We start from the raw sequence: 17,658 nt of genomic DNA, 5'->3' as shown, positions 1-17,658 counted from the left end.
AAAATATATTAAAAACTCTGTAGTTTCAATCAAAATTTACTTTGTAATGTAATTCCCTCACAATGATCCACATTTTAGATCAACCTCCATTCTTGATATGAGCCTACTCGCACATCGATATATAGTGATATCAAATCTTTTCTTCATAAAAAGAAAGAAAGTAGGAAAAAAAAAAAATCTAATCTTTTAAGGAAGAAAATTAGCTAAATAAATAAACAAACGCTTACATACATATATTTAACGACAAAAATTGAGCTGGAATGCAGATCTTGCGAGCGCCTTTATCTTATATATAATTTCAGTTTGTTGTCAAAAAAATATATGTTATTATTATTATTTTCTATTAATAGGATTATTTGATTAAGAGATATCGTATATATAAAAGAGTATGGATATTATCAATGGTTATTCCCATAAGGACTTATACAATCATAAGATAATTTGATGCAAGTGCATTATGGAATACATGATGAGCTTATATTAGATTCTAAACTAGTTTCTTTAATAAAAATTCACTATAAATTCGTAAGATTTATTTATGATTTAATCGAATTTAATTCAAAAGTATAAGTTTAACTAAATGGATAAATTCTAAAAACAACCTGGATGATTAATAAAAATAATTGTACACCTTTTAATAGTTGCAATTTTTAAAAATACAGTTACTCATCTTAAATCATAATTTAAGTGTTTTCTATATTGATTTTTAATTATATAGTAAAAAAGTATATGATTAATTTATTAACCATTAATTATTTTGATGAAAACATCGGCACTATAATTCTAAAAATTTCGTAGAGCAAATTCACTTTGTCTATATATATACTCTTATCTTTGCTCGCTAATGAATTCCCCGCTATTCGTAGCACTCTCTGTTTTGAGCTTATTTGAAAAGTAAACTGGGTTTTATGAAGGTACAGTGAGTTATATTTGAAAGCTCACGGCTTCGAAGGCGATGTGAATCTACTTGATCTCTTTTGCCATTAAAAGTTTACATTAATAATGATTTTTTTTCTCTATCTTTGCCTTGCATCCTCACAACTTGCTTCAGCTTTAGGCGTGTCATAGGTGGCACCATGGGGCTCTCTCCCTATACAAGATGAATATATGCTGTTTCCAACATCGCATTCTTAATTCTCCAAAACATAAACTCTTCATATATAGTACACAAAATACGACAGTGGAATATTAAAAATATACAAACATATGGCCATTTTTTTCATGAGAATAAAGATATTAAATAGCGCTTAAGGAGAAGCATCGAAGCAAAAGCCACATGAGCTTTAGTTGCAAATATTCCAATTGCTATATATGCAACAAAACCATGCCTTTACATGGTTGCGGTTCAACTAATTAATAATTATTATGCTCAGAGGTACATTTGCATTTGGCTTCTTTCATTCATAAAATTAGGATTTACAAGCCATGAGTGCCATTTAATATATAAATTGACATTTTAGGTCCACATATATCAAACATAATTAATGAAATTAATTAAGCCATCATTTGGTGAAACTCGTTAAAATCAACCACTCCATTGCCATCGGTGTCGAAAACTTGAATCATGGCCACACATTCGTCGTATGATTTGGTGTCACCGAGACGACTCAACATCCTTTGCAAGCTTTTTGGTGTTATGCAACCCTTTTCCAATTCAAACATCTCGAAGGCCTCCTTTAGATCTTGGTTTCCTGCAGAATCCTTCTTCATCAGCTTTAGAAAGTCTTGGAAATCGATTAAACTGTCACCGTCCGCATCAAGCTCTTTGATCACCTCCTCAGCCTCTTCATGAGACATGTACTCCCCGACTGATCCGAAATATGACCTTAGTTCCAAAGCCGATATTTTACCATCTCCATTCCCATCAAAATGACGAAAAACTTCTCTCAGCTGATGATCGTCTTCTCTGTTGCTGTTAGCTCTAGGTGATATAGGAGAGCTAGGGGAACTTACTGTGGAACTGGATTTCGATTGACGACGATGGCCATTGAAACTTAGCTTAAGACTCTTGTTGGCAAACCATTTAGAGGATTTGGAAACTTTATGATCAATATTTACAGTTTCCATTGATGATTGGTGGAAACAAATAATTTTTGTTCAAGTATTAGAAGGAAGATGTAACAACTTATATAGAGACTCTTATACCATTTGACGCTTTGTATCAAGAGAATAATGCCATCGGGACTTGCTATGAAATTGCCAATATTTACGCAACATTTTAGGTGGAAGGAAAGTGCTTGGCAATTTCCTAAAAGGTTCCAAAAATTGACTCCACTGTATGTTAAATAATAGAATTTAATATTATAGTCAATGTCTCGTCAGAACACCTTAAGAATTCTTTTTTAAAATCTTATCTATATATCTTTTAAGAGATTAATATTTAAAAATACATTTAGGATTTATACTTGTAAAGTTTATTTTGTAATATTTCGTTAAATTTAAATAAAATTTTAAATATATTTTTAAATTTCAACTTTTAAAGACGTACAAAATTATTAAATAAAATTTTAATCATGAAAAATCCATTAAAATATCTGAAAAGAAACTAACTGACTAAATAAGTACTATCACAAATACTAAAATTTTATTTGTTAAGTGATGTAGTAGTATATTAGTGATGTACAAACAATTATACCATAAATTTATGAAAAATAAACCTAATAACATGTTGTCATAGCATTTAATAATTTAATCCTATAGCATTATGTGAATTAACATATATTTATAGACAGTATATGTACTCAAATTCGACAATATGTTTTCAATATACTATTATTAAAGATTAAATAAGTAATTCAAACTTAAAATCATTGTACTATTTATTATTAAATTATCCGGCATCTAATATATTAAAACATTAAAAAAAATACATATATTCTATAAAACTACAGAATACCGCTCATAGTATTTTGAAAGTTGAGTGAATTATAAATTAGAAAGTCTTTAAAAAAAAACTTTTGCATAAATTTGAAAATAAGAAGGCAGAGAGGCATAAACAAGTCATTCGTTTGAAAAAGTTGGCTTTTCCCATGGAGAAAGGATTAAAAAGGGGAATGGCTTCTCGCAAAACAAGGGAAAAAAAAAAAATGACAGAATGCCCTGAAAGGCCAACACTTCGATTTCTTTACAAGAATTTAATCATTAATTTTACATGTTAGCGAGTAGCTAATATATATTATAATTCAGTTAAATGTTTTGGTGGCTAAAATAGAGTGGTTCAGAAACTCTTCCAAGGACCCAAGTCGGCACAGTAGGTGCAGGACTACACAAGTGGCCCAACTAGCGGCCTCAATGAATCACGCACCTACATGTTATACACGCAATATGATCTCCATTAAGTAAAGGAAAACAGAAAAACAAAACAGGCATGATCATTGTCAACACGATTATTAATATATGTGTGGACTAATTTTGACAAAGGAAATAAAAATTGCATGGAAAAAAATGCTTCGTTTAATTTTGACCTCCATTTGGAAAGTAACAAAATTTAAAAAAAATTTAATTTCGGATTTTATTTTTTTAGAATTAATTTTTCTTATATTATTATTTAATAAAAAAATAAAAAAATTAAAATGTATAAGTAATTAAATTTAATATTATAAAATAAATAAAAAATATTATATTTTTAAAAAATCCTAAAATTACTTTTGATGAAATTATTAAAATAATATTTTTATGAATGGAAATAATTTTTTTACATATTTTTATTTTTATTTTTTTCATATAAGTAAGAATATAATTCTTTTAACTCATTCATTTCTATTTCAAAATATCTATTTCTCTCATTTTTTAAGAAAATTAGATTTTCACAAATTCTATTATTATTTAGATGAGGTCGGTAGCCCAAACCCTAACTTAATACTTCCGATTAATTAAAATGCACTGTTAAAAAATTTGATTGATAAAAATAATTAACAAGGAAAACTATATTTTTCATATATTATATTATATTTATTAAAAAAAAAAATGAGCCCACCTCTGACCAAATATACATCTATGCTAACATTTTTTTTTCTTTTTTTTTTGCTGTCCCTTAGGCCCCCCCTCCTCCAATGACTCTAGCAACGGAGCTCAGCCACTTCGTCACATCTATGCTAATTATATATAAAGCACATAGAATATATATATATGCATTTATGCCTCTACTGCTACTTACGAATAACTTTTGAGCACAACGAGCAAGTGGCAAGCCTCGCAAACAACGAACCCCAGATGTCGTCGGATTCAAATTAGCTTTTGGCGGTCCATTTTTCATTGATGCAACCAATTAATATTCAATGGAAACACGAAGACCACTTTCTACTCCTTCGGTTTCTCTTCCATATCTATTTCCTTTTTATGCTGTTAGTTAATTGCTACATATATATATGTGCTAACGACTTCAGGTTCATGATGAGCTGGAGCTAATGTGGATCTTCCCCCTTCTAAATCAAAGCTTAATTACCGTTTTAGATGGTTTGTTTGGAAGTTTAGTAATTATTCCGTGAGTCCTACATATTAAATGAGGTCCTTTTTCAGAACAGGTCGATGGAGGGGAATTGCAACGAAATTGCGTTGGCAGAGAAAAACTGCACGCTTTGTGCAACTTTTCTTGGTACAAAGGAAAGTGCATGGCAGTTTCCAAGTGACCCATATAGCATAATTTATTGTGTTTTTTTTTATATATAAAAAAAAAAAAACTTTTTGATTTCATATCTGGAATTCATAATTTCTAGACATAAATTTAAATGGCTTATTAAATGATCTAATCTCATTTAACTTAAAAAAAAAAAACATTTTTTTGAGAATTGAAATGCTTGATTTCCCTTGAAAGTTATGTATAAAGAACATAACATATTTATCAAAAGAAAAAGTGTAGCATTAAATAAAAATTTTTAAAAAATTTGAAAATCTCTAGTAGAAAGATCACACCACATTAGTCATATAAGGAAACAATAATTAATACACTATCCAATCGCTATATTTATCCTACAGCATAACTTGTCTTGGATTGATTTTGAATGGTTAATTATACCACTTATATGATACAATATTTACATCAAAGTCTTTTGTACCACGCTCCAACTTCAAGTCCTATCGATATAATATATTACCAAAAGCTCCTATCGATACTAAAATGTAAAACTCCATCTAATATTTTTTTCATTAATTTTAAATAAGTGTTGGACAGTAATATCAAACAGAACTTTTTTATTTTCTTTTTTCTAATATTGAAAATGGAAAGTTCCAACTTGAAATTTTTACCCCAAGGAACAATGAGCTACGGAAGGTTGCATCAAGATGCAATAGATCATGGGCTTAATGCATCAGTAAAACAGAAGCCAGTGGGTTGGCCCTCTGTTAAAAGGAGCCCAAAAGTCTAAAACAAGACTTTCGGTTTGCTGAGCCAATGGGCCAATTAAATAAATGGTCAACATACAAAAGCCTAATTGTCTGAAACATCATCTGACTGTTAATGACGAAATGCACCCCCAACCCCCGCCCCCCAACAAAGTAAAAAAAAAAACAATGACCTTAGAGTAGCCCTGCTGACCAAAAAGGCATAATTAATTAAATAATTTAAGGATAGATTAAAGCAGAATCTTCTTGAACTTGTAATTTGTAAAGAACATTTAAAAAAAAAACAAAAAAAAACTGATATTATCGAACAAGAAAACGACGGAAATTATTCGATGAGTGAAGGAAGCAGACGATACATGTATTAAAATGATCCATTACTTGAAAGGGGTTCCAGTCAATAAAAAAAAAAAAGATTAGATATTTTTTCAAAGGAGAGTTTATAGTGAATCCGGTCTTATGTTGAAATCGGTAATAATAATTTATATAAAGTGTGTAAATGATCCATAAATGGGAAATGTTAGAGCATCTCCAGCAATACTCTTTAATTTGAAAAGAATATGTAAAAATAAAGAATAGAAGTTATAAAACTACTTCACAACACTTTTTAAATTTGTTTTTATTTTGCATGCCAAAATGCAAGATAACAATATCGTGTAGAAAATGTAAGAATTTTTTTTTTATTTTAATTAACAAAATTTTTGATAGTGATAGTGGTGCATAAGAAAATGTAATATAATAATAAATGCATTATAAATTTAATTTTAAAAAAGTGAATTTAACTCTCTATATTTAAATAATCAAATTTATTATTTACTTTAATTTGTGAAAATAAATGCTTAGTTGAGACTTTACAATAAAGAACATATTAGAGATGTTCTTAAACCATAAAATGAGCAACATTTCATACTTTAAAATACTACTTATTTTTTGTTTAGAATTATATATTTATGAATTATGTTTCACATTTTATGGACCATTGTTACTAGTTTTCATGGACGGAGACAGAAAATGACCAATAGAAGGGCCAATATATATTTTTTCAAAAAAATAAATTTATTGATTAATATTATCCAATTAATATTAAATATTTATCATTTTTATATGTTAAATTAAATACTATAATATATGAAGAGCAAAAAAAAAGGTGTTATCCCCAAGAAAAAATGTTAATTGAACTTAAAAAAAACAAAAATCGGATCTTTTATCTCTTTTTTTTGTTTTTATTTAATAAAAAACTTACATGTAGATATATTTTATTTCCAAATATGTATTATTGCTAAAAGTATTATTTAGTAATTGATCAATATCATGATATATACGTATTTGAAAGATCAATATCATGATATATACGTATTTGAAAGATCAATATCATTTCTTTGACAAAATTGAAATATCAATATCACGATATTAAAGAATATAAAATTATTCTAAATAATATTATGTAACCCACAAAAATTTATATTGAAAATCAAGAGCATAAAAAGACAAAAATATAAATATTTCCAATTTAATAAATAGTTATGATATAAATGTAGATTACTATCAAAATTTACATTAAAGTTACTAAATTATCTAAATAAAAAACTAAATTATTTAAATAAAAAACTTGTCATTAGATTATTTTAACCTTTTTGTGTAAAATTAATTAAATTTTCGGGAAAATATTAAAACTATATATATATGTAATTAAAAATCTTCAAAAACCTTAGGAGGGTCATGCCCCGCCAGGCCATAAGCTACTATCCATGCCTTAGCTGGTTTTATCGAAGCTACCTATGCCTTAGCTAGTTTTAAGACTGATCTAACCACAGAATTTTCCTTTTTCTGAACGTGGGAAAAGATATATATATATATATATATTATCTATTATCTGTATATAAACTATTTTCCAAGATCACCCTTAATAATTAATTTGCTAAATTTTAGACTGACATTTATTTATATCACATTCAAAGAGTAATTCGCCGCATGGCAAATTTTTTTATTTTTTCGGGGTGTCAACGACTTATGCATTATTGAGAGAATTAAATTGAAGTAAAAAATGTGTTCAACATTTTGATTTTTAAATTAAATTAAGCTGTAGTGTAACTAACGTTGCCGTTCATTTTGTGTTGTCACCTTAAAAGGGAAAAAGATCCAAAGTTCATGCATTCACGCCGTCTATTATTGAAATGCTGTCATAGCCAGTCCACAGTGGAAATATATATATATATATTATATAATATATATAATTTTTTTATTTATTATTATTATTATTATTATTATTTTTTACAGAAGTTATGTTAACCGAAGATTAAGCCAAGGGAGGGTACACTCAAGGGGAGATGGATAAGATGGTAGAAAGCCGACGGATTTGATTTTTGATAAATTCATTCCATATGCTGAACATGAAAAAGATGATAGAGACAATCACACGGTAATAGACTAGGCAGTATATAAGTTCTTACATTGTTATAAAATTATAGCCGTTAATGATTGACAGTTCCTAAAACCTGAGACGAACACAATTAGGAGCCCATTTTTTTAAATTACCAAAAAAATAAGAGGTGTGTACTTTTCAATATCAATATTAACAGAAATCCAAGTCGCAGCCAGCCAGTAGTACATCACTAGAGTTTTGCAGATCAAGGTACATACATACATCATTAGGCCATTTTCAACCGATTACTATTTATTTAACCGTCTATGTTTGCTAAGTGAGATTGTTTGTCTCTTTTGAATAATATCGAACTTGGCCAGCAAATTGTCTGGTTCGCAATTCGAAGTTTAAAAATGCTTTAATTGTGTAAACAATGGAAAGAGAACCCATTATTTCTTCGCCAATTGCATGCGGACACAACCTTTAGGTATGGATTTTTCCACTACTTGAAATTGGCTTTTATTTCGCATGTATGCCTTTTTACCCAATTATTTTTGTTTTGTTGTTGGAACTTTTCAAGTTAACGAATAGCCATCCATTTATGTTTGGAATAACCTTGCAAAAGCTAGCAAAAAGCAACTTGCGGATTCAATTAGTATCTTTTCTGTTTGGCATGACAAGAGAAAAGAAAATGATATATAAAAGAATATTTCAAATGGATGAAGAAAACGATTTTTAGTTTTTGTATTTTATTTTCTTTTCTACCAAAATTTGTATAATATACCAATCTCAAAAATTAATTAATGATAGTCAAATGGATCTGTTTTAATTGACAAGTTATTTACAGAAAAATTATTATAAATGATAAAAAATATTAATTAATAATAATTAAAGTTTATTTGCATTTAAATTTTAAACTAACCACAAAGTTAAAATAGCCAAAAAAAATAAACATCAAATTAAATAGAATTTTAAATTTTATTAGTTTTTCTTTTATATTTATAATTATTTAATATATCTTAAAAATTATAACTATTATTAATTATCACTTGATAAGTAAAATATACATATTCAGATAAAAACAACAACTATGTTAGCAAAAGATGTCTAAAAGAAACTATTTTTTAATTTTAACTTTCAAATGGTGAATTTTTATTTGCACTGTATGGAGCGTACATTGGGGTGCGGTATGGAAAAGCATGGGATCAAGGGGAAAGATAATGCGTAACACACGTGAGGCTGAAAACATCATATGAAAGGGCCTGTGTACCACATATTACCTCTGCTTACAATATCACCCACCCAGAAAAAGACAGTCAACTTTCATGTTTGTTTTGCATTTGATTCATTAATTTTAAGGTCTCGTTGTTTGCTTCGTAGATTTTAATAAACTCTCATCCTCCAAAACCTTCTTCACCAAAAAAACTCAAGGCAACTTAAGAGAGAGAGAGAATGCAATAGTTTTATTTTGTAAAGCAAAACAAGGCTTGCGTGAGGTGGATAGAGAAATATTTTAGAGACTGTCTTTGCGACATCAACGATGAGTTATCTTTTGGTTTTGGGCTGATAGGCTTAGTGTGTTGATGGGTGGCGGAGATCAATATCAAGATATTAAAGAATATAAAATTATTCTAAATAATATTATGTAACCCACAAAAATTTATATTGAAAATCAAAAGCATAAAAAGACAAAAATATAAATACTGCCAATTTAATAAATAGATATGATATAAATGTAGATTACTATCAAAAATTACATTAAAGTTACTAAATTATCTAAATAAAAAACTTATAATTAGATTATTTTAACCTTTTTTTTGTGTTGTTTGGGGGGGGGGGGGGGGGGGGGGGGGGGGGCGGGGCGCGCAAAGTATCTTTTGTGTAAAATTAATTAAAATTTTCTGGAAAATATTAAAACTATATATATGTAATTAAAAACCTTCAAAAACCTTAGGAGTGTCATGCACCCCCAGGCCATAAGCCACTACCCATGCCTTAGCTGGTTTTATCTAAGCTACCTATGCCTTAGCTAGTTTTATCATAAGACTGATCTAACCACAGAATTTTCCTTTTTCTGAACGTGGGAAAAGATATGGATTTTTTTTCTATATTATCTATTATCTGTATATAAACTATTTTCCTAGATCACCCTTAATAATTAATTTGCTAAATTTTAGACTGACCTTTATTTATATCACATTCAAAGAGTAATTCGCCGCATGGCAAATTTTTTTATTTTTTTTTTGAGGGGTCAACGACTTATGCATCAGTGAGAGAATTAAATTGAAGTAAGAAATGTGTTCACATTTTGATTTTTAAATTAAATTAAGCTGTAGTGTAGCTAACGTTGCCGTTCATTTTGTGTTGTCATCTTAAAAGGGAAAAAAATCCAAAGTTCATGCATTCACGCTGTCTATAATTGAAAGCCGTCTATTATTGAATGCTGTCATAGCCAGTCCACAGTGGAAATATATTTATATGTTTATTTATTTATTTTTTTAATACAAAAGTTATGTTAAGCGAAGATTAAGATAAGGGGCGGGTACATTTTAATATCAATATTAATAGAAATCCAAGTCGCAGCCAGTAGTATATCACTAGAGGTGTGTAGATCAAGGTACGTACATACATCATTAGGCCATTTTCAACGAATTACTATTGATTTAACCATATATGTTTGCTAAGTGAGATTGTTTGTCTCTTTTGAATAGTATTGAACTTGGCCAGCAAATTGTCTGGTTTGCAATTCGAAGTTTAAAAATGCTTTAATTGTGTAAACAATGGAAAGAGAACCCATTATTTCTTCGCCAATTGCATGAGGACACAACCTTTATGTAATGATCAAGCTGGGTTTGCGTTTGTTGTTAGAGACTGGAAGGGGGAGGTCATTTTCTGTGACTCTAAACGTATTCGATGTGGATCCCCTGTAGAGGCTGTGGTGAAAGCTTTATCGTGGGCAGCTGAAGTAGCTGAGAGAAGGAATTGGAAAGCCCTTTACTGGTCTTCAGATTGTCTAGAAGCTGTGATTGCTATCCTATCCTTGGAAGAACCTATGGTGTGGGAAACAAGATATGACATTATCTTCCTTAGATCTATTTTTGAGAAGTAGAACTGGTGTTTGTCTTGGAACGCCATAAATTCTAATAGAGTGGTTGACTTGTTGGCCAAGAAAGCCCTTCAGACAGGATCCTCTTTTATTTTGTTTGACTGTAACTATGGTTCTTTTCCTAGGGATATTTCAGGCTTGATAGCCACTGATGCCCTTGGAAGTAACTGCTTTCTGTAATCCTTTCCCTTGTTGGGAGGTGCTTTTGTGCCTTGTGCAATGAAATATCTTTATTTACCAAAAAAAAACCTTTAGTTATGTATTTTTCGACTACTTGAAATTGGCTTTTATTTCGCATGTATGCCTTTTTACCCAATTATTTTTGTTTTGTTGTTGGAACTTTTCAAGGTAATGAATAGCCATCCATGTTTTTTTGGAATAGTAATCTCAAAAATTAATTAATGATAGTCAAATGGATGTGATTTAATTGATAAGTTATTTACAAAAAAATTATTATAAATAATAAAAAATATTAATTAATAATAATTAAAGTTTATTCGCATTTAAACTAACCACAAAAGTAAAATAGCAAAAAAAAAATACATTAAATTAAATACAATTTTAAATTTTATTAGCTTTTCTTTTATATTTATAATTATTTAATATATCTTAAAAATTATAAATATTATTAACTATCACTTGATAAGTAAAATATACATATTTAGATAAAAACAACAACTATGTTAGCAAAAGATGTCTAAAAGAAACTTTTTTTTTTTTTTTTAACTTTCTAATAGTGAATTTTTATTTGCAATGTATGGATTTTTTTTATTTTTTTTTTCAATATATTCGTAAAACAAAGGGATCATCTGGACCGTACACTGGGGTGGGGCATGGAAAAGCATGAGATGAAGGGGAAGAAAATGCGTAACACACGTGAGGCTGAGAACATCATATGAAAGAGCAGTTGTACCACATAGTACCTCTGCTTACAATATTATCACCCACCCAGAAAAAGAGAGTAAACTTTCATGTTTGTTTTGCATTTGATTCATTAATTTTAAGGTCTCGTTGTTTGCTACGTAGATTTTAATAAACTCTCATCCTCCAAAACCTTCTTCATCAAGAAACTCAAGGCAACTAGAGAGAGAGAGAGAGAGAGAGAGAGAGAGAGAATGCAATAGTTTTATTTTGTAGAGCAAAACAAGGCGTGCGTGAGGTGGATAGAGAAATATTTTAAAGACTGTCTTTGCAACATCAACGATGAGTTATCTTTTGGTTTTGGGTTGATAAGCTTAGTGTGTTGAGGGGTGGCGGAGATTCCACAAATTGTAACCAACTTCCACACAAAGTCCAGCAATGGAGTCTCTCTTGCTTTTCTTCTCCCTTGTGTTGCCAGGTGGGTATGCTTTTCTTTTATAACTCTTCCAAGTTCTTCCATCTACTAAACCAGAAAAACTTTTGAGTTTAATATAAATATATATTGCTTTTGCAGTGACATATTCACTTTGTTGGGTTGTCTTCTGGAACCAGCAACGGTGAGTGTGAGGCTACATAAAACTAAAATAAAGGCCAAAGCTTTGTTGTTTGCTAGTCCGGTGGTCCAGAGACCGACCTGAGATTGGGTGGCTCTGTTTCGGCCACCATACAAAAGATAAAAAATTAAAAGTTTCCCAATTTTTTAATACAAAAATGTCAATTAATTTTCCTTTTGGGCAGCAATTGGTTTTATGTTTGATATTTTATGCTTTGGATGCAGCTGCCAACCCAGTACCATGCGGCTCTGGTAAATTTCCTTTCTTGGCTCTTCTTTATATGTATGTTCTGTGTCTCAGCTGCATTGGCTACCCTACCGATTCATAAACAGTACCTTAATCTCTTGGCACTTTTATTAAAAGGTGAAACTTGAGATTGGGTATTACGTTGGGCCCGACGTTCAAGTACGACATGTAGTGTCGGCCCAGTCCATTGCTACAAAAGGGTGTGGTTTGTAAGTTTTGTAATCTTAATTTTACTGTTTTGGGCCCAAGCTTGTAACGAATACCGATGTTTTCCTGTTGGCACAGCTCTACACAATTAGTACGGTCGTGTTGGTACTTCTGAGCGTTTACTACGGCCTTATATGTAAAAGGTGGAAATGCCAGCAAATTACTGACAGCCAAGTGGTACAGACTTCAATCAAATAGTTATGTTTTAATAAACTAAATATTCTTGCTTATAATTTTGTACAAAACGTTGCCTAGTTAAAGAATTATATATAACTTTATCATATAATTCAGAATCAGGAAGATAAACAACCCATTGAAGCCGGTTGATCCAGGCACACCAATACCAAGTGCTTCTGCTCAAAAGTTCTACTACATGTATGTGCATATTGTTCTTCTACTTCCATTCAATTCTACAATTAACTTGTTATTTTGCATGGTGTCATATATATGAATACGATTGGAAAAAAATGATAACAATAATAAAAATAATTTGCCCCTACATAGCAATGCTGGGGCCGAAGTACTATACGTGGGAGTTACTGGAAAGAAGCACTTGAATGTAAGATTAATTGGGGATCAATGCTTGTACGAATACTGTGGCTATTTTCTTTTGCTTCAAAAATTAGAGTTCTCAGTTGAAAATTGCGGGTATGTATATTGAGAGTAGTAAAGCTTATTGACAATGTTTGGGATGGATGATGACTGCTATATAAATGGGCGGTCGGCTCCCTCAGATATGGTTAAACGTAAGCAGTAATTTGTCTAAAAGTTTATTAAGATATTCAAATCAGGTTATGTGTCATCATTAATGCAACCACAGTTCTAATTATTAACTATGTAATTGCGCTCATTTTGGACAGATTAAACGAGGAATTGTGGAGGTGATATTCCTTTTACCATTTTCTTGTGTTTGGACAAATATAATATTTATATATAATTGAAAAGTAATTTGAACTTAAATTATGAATTCATGCCCAATTCATTTTGCATTTATAGTTTGACACATTTTGTTTTGACTCATTCAGGGCTTAAATCCTCTCATTTTCATCTTTGCACAGGTAGCGAACGCAACTTATGTGGGAAGGTTCTCTATCTCTCTCTCTCTCTCTCTTCCAAACTTGACTATTTTACAAGTACGAATTAAAATCTCTAAATCTTGTTTATTAATTTGAATGCAGTATACTTGGAAGATCAACAGCATGGGAAAAAAAAAAAAAAAACCCAAGCTAATTTGCCATGGCTGCTGGATGTTATAATCTTCGTGGCACTTATTTGTATACTTTATTTTTGCTATTCCTAATTTTGGGGGCCAAAGTTATTAACATACACAATGCTTTGTTTTTTGTAAACAATATGGTGGATTAGTAAACGTTAACCAACATGATTAAAGATCATACTGCAGTACATATATTACAGATATATCCGAAAAAGGACTACAAGTAGCAGAGTACGCTATGGAGATTACATAGAAACAAACAAAGCCCTGGTTCTTGATTCCCCATTGTATTTTGACAATTAATTTGAGTTGCGTATTTTCATAGTATTAGATTTTAATGTTTCTTTTTTGTGGTTATCCTAAGTTAGAACTTGACAAAAGTTTGTGAGAGCAATTTCCAAGGTACCGTTTGTTGATGGTGCTGATCATTTTCCTTAGCGATTGTGAGAATCCAGTTGATTAATCTTGCGCTCTATGATGTAAAAATTGATTTTCAAGATAATTTGACATATCTATATATATATATAATCTTTTTCCTTTTTTTTTTTTTGGATATATTGGTAAAAGATAGAGATAGAAAATAAAAATAAAAAATACTGTCACATGGTCGCAGAAGGGGGACACGAGTGGATTTTAAGAAAAAGATATTAATTAGCCTTGAATTACATAGTTTGGGAAAAAGTTGTAATTACATGCTTCATTTGAATAGTTTTGATTTAGTGATTAAAAAAAGTATAATTGATAAGAAAATCATACCACATCAAATTTTCATAAATAAGGTTTTATACGAGTTTAATGCTTAAAGAATAAGTGACATTATAATTGATTAGCAAAAGAAAAAGAAAAAGGAAAAGGAAAAAAAAAAAAAAACAAAACAAAAAAGATAGTGCAGTAATAAAACATTTCACTTGTAAAACACTATTTTCTTCTTTTCTTTTTTTATAAAAAATATTTTATTTTATGAAATAATATCAGGTTGCAAAATAAAATAACCAAATTTTCCCAAAAACAAAAATCATATAAAGTTTGTAATTATAATTTTTTTAAAAAAAATTAAAAGCCAAAAAATTGTGGATAAAAAGAAACAAGCTCATGGACTGGGCATGGAATTTTGTTAAGCCGGATCCAGAACGGAAACAAAAATAGGACCCTACAAAAAGGGTGCAACTTACTGGGCTAGCAGAATTAAAATTTCGCAGTGCCAAACAAGTGGAGAAATGGACAGATTTTATTTATTTATTATTATTATTATTTTTTTTTTTAGGGGTGGGCGTGTTGGCTGTACATATCGAGTTAGGTTGTATTCCCAAACCTTACCCTATTAATTAAAATGGGACAGAAAAATAATATGGAATAGAACTCATTATTTGATCAATCATGAAGTTTTGATGAATAATTGATTGTTGGTTCCCGATGCATGCAATTGGCAAATATCTAGTTGGGTTTGCTTGGACTATACTCTTTTAAATCCAAAACATAGACGAGTATTAAAATCATATTCAATCTTAGATACCAAGTATTTACAAAAAGGTGGGGAGGCATGTGAGCTTATAGCAACATTAAATTTTTACAAAATTTTATATATACATAATATATGACTTGTTATGACCCCATGATGATACTTCCTATTTTATATGAGAAGCTTAGACATTAAATATTAGAAAAATTGAATGGCGAAAAAGAAATACAATAAATCTTGTAAAATGAAATACGCAAGCTTTGCTTTTGTTTGCTTAAATCGCAATATTTGCCTGAAACCTTATTAATGTCTTAAAACTTTCTATTAGAACTTTTCCTTTTTCAAGAAATTAATTAGGTACATGTTCATAAGTTAAACTGAAATTTCCTCATCACTCACTAGACTAGCTATAGACAGCTACTATTTTTTGCTCTTTTTGTTTTTATTTCTTGTGTCAATTATACGCCTACTTGGATGGGATGCATAATTTCTATGTCACATTCAATTGTCTAAATCCAATCTCTCTCTCTCTCTCTCTCTCTCTCTCTCTCTCTCTCTCTCTCTCTCTCTCTCTCTCTCTGGTAGTTGAAGCAAAGCTTTATTAATTATAATGTAACGTATAATGCATGAGGCATAAAAGAGAAACTCCATTTTCAGTTAGATCATCAACTGTCAATCAATTAATCAACGCTCGATTTTCATGAGGACCCCAACATCAAGAAATTGCATCTCGATCTAATCTCAAAAAAACCCACTCCAATCCAACACAAACGCTTTGCCACTCTTGCCCTATATACACCCACTTTTATAGATATGGAGTCCGTCTATGTAACCTATTGTGATCACATTTCTTTTTGGTATTATTTCCTTTTAATTCTGTCCCTTTTGTCCCACTTACATTTGCCTCTCGGCAGTGCAAATATCAGAAAAGATACTGCAACGGATTGGAATGTCAAAACAAAAGGTACGTAAAAAACTGAAAAGAATATGCCCACTGCCAAGTCCCAGCCCTGTTTAGAATTATTTGTTTAATTTACTTTGCTGATTAACTTTCTGTCTTTTGCTGTATATATTATATAAAACGCCAAGTTTTCTAATAATTTTAACTTTTTATGCTCTTCGTTCTCTTTCGTTTTTTTCTGTTTTTTTTTTTTTTTTTTAACCAAAATATACAAAAACAAAATTTGGAATTTGACCATCTAAAATTATTGATAATGTGAACAAAACCATATTGCAAGTCACATTTCCCATGCTAGATCTTGCTTTAGATCTGCGAAAGCTTTTCTTGACGTTGACTAATTTAGAGAAATTAAACCCACCAGATTCAATGATTAATTTATGTTTGAAAAGTTAATCCAAACCCAAATTTTTAATCCCCATGAAGTTGACCTTTTTAACTCCCATTGCTGCAATTTATAGGATCAGAGATCTGTGCCTGACTTCCCGCAAGAAGAGTTACTGGATTGTCGGTATAATGAATTCCCATCACCACGAGAGCCTCAGATTTCTCCAAGAATTAAGAAAATCTAATTATGCTCCCATGGCATTAAAAAGCTTTGGAAAAAAAATTTGCGGAAAAAGTTCTCCCTAATTAATTAATATTGGTCGACACTAATCCAAAGTTAATTACTGGGAAACTAATGGAATTTGATTAATTAACATGTTAATTTCTTGAGCAAAACCTTATATTGCCATTTTCTACATATGGCAAATATACATTCAATTTTTTCTCTTTGATTAAAAAACTAAATATCCTTAGTTATAATTTCCTAGTGTTTATAAAATATTTTTTTTAATACATAAATAATAGAAATTAACCAAATAATAATAAAAGTTAATAGTTTGAGTACAGAGACTGCAGCGGCTCACTGTTTTTTCATAACCATGTGGGCAGGGTAGAAGCCACCGACAAACTTCCACGTTTCAACTTCGATAAATAAATTGGTTCTGCCCGAAATCTAGTTCCTCCTTCAATTATTGACTCGGGCGAGAAAAAAACAGATAGGGTGGAGAGAATGCGTCTATGGATTTATATTTACACATATATATATATATATATATATTAGAAGAAATGTGCTTGCACTTACACAGAATATGCTTGAACCCACGACCTGATTACCTATAGTTTTCTTCGAAACAACTGGGAGGTCATATACATATGTGAAACCATGTTCATCTCTCAAGAAAATAAATTATTTGAACTCAATAAAATTATATTAAAGCCATTAATTACAAGGGAAATAATCAATA

General features: G+C 30.1%; 1 protein-coding gene and 1 pseudogene across 1 annotated transcript; one reads left to right on the top strand and one right to left on the bottom strand.

Moving 5' to 3' along the window:
• Nucleotides 1–1,376: 1,376 nt before the first annotated feature.
• On the bottom strand, nt 1,377–2,307 carry LOC107424823 (probable calcium-binding protein CML41). The gene has a single exon (XM_016034698.4). The coding sequence runs from the start codon at nt 2,065–2,067 to the stop codon at nt 1,495–1,497; it is 573 nt and encodes a 190-aa protein (XP_015890184.2). The 5' UTR covers nt 2,068–2,307; the 3' UTR covers nt 1,377–1,494.
• An 8,207-nt stretch (nt 2,308–10,514) lies between these two features.
• Nucleotides 10,515–14,252, top strand: LOC132804460 (uncharacterized; annotated as a pseudogene).
• The last annotated feature ends 3,406 nt before the right edge of the window (nt 14,253–17,658 follow it).

This window comes from Ziziphus jujuba, chromosome 7 (genome assembly GCF_031755915.1).
Source record: "Ziziphus jujuba cultivar Dongzao chromosome 7, ASM3175591v1".
Classification (NCBI taxonomy): Eukaryota; Viridiplantae; Streptophyta; class Magnoliopsida; order Rosales; family Rhamnaceae; genus Ziziphus; species Ziziphus jujuba.
Note: the sequence above shows the minus strand (reverse complement) of the source record. Positions and strands in the feature narration are given on the sequence as shown.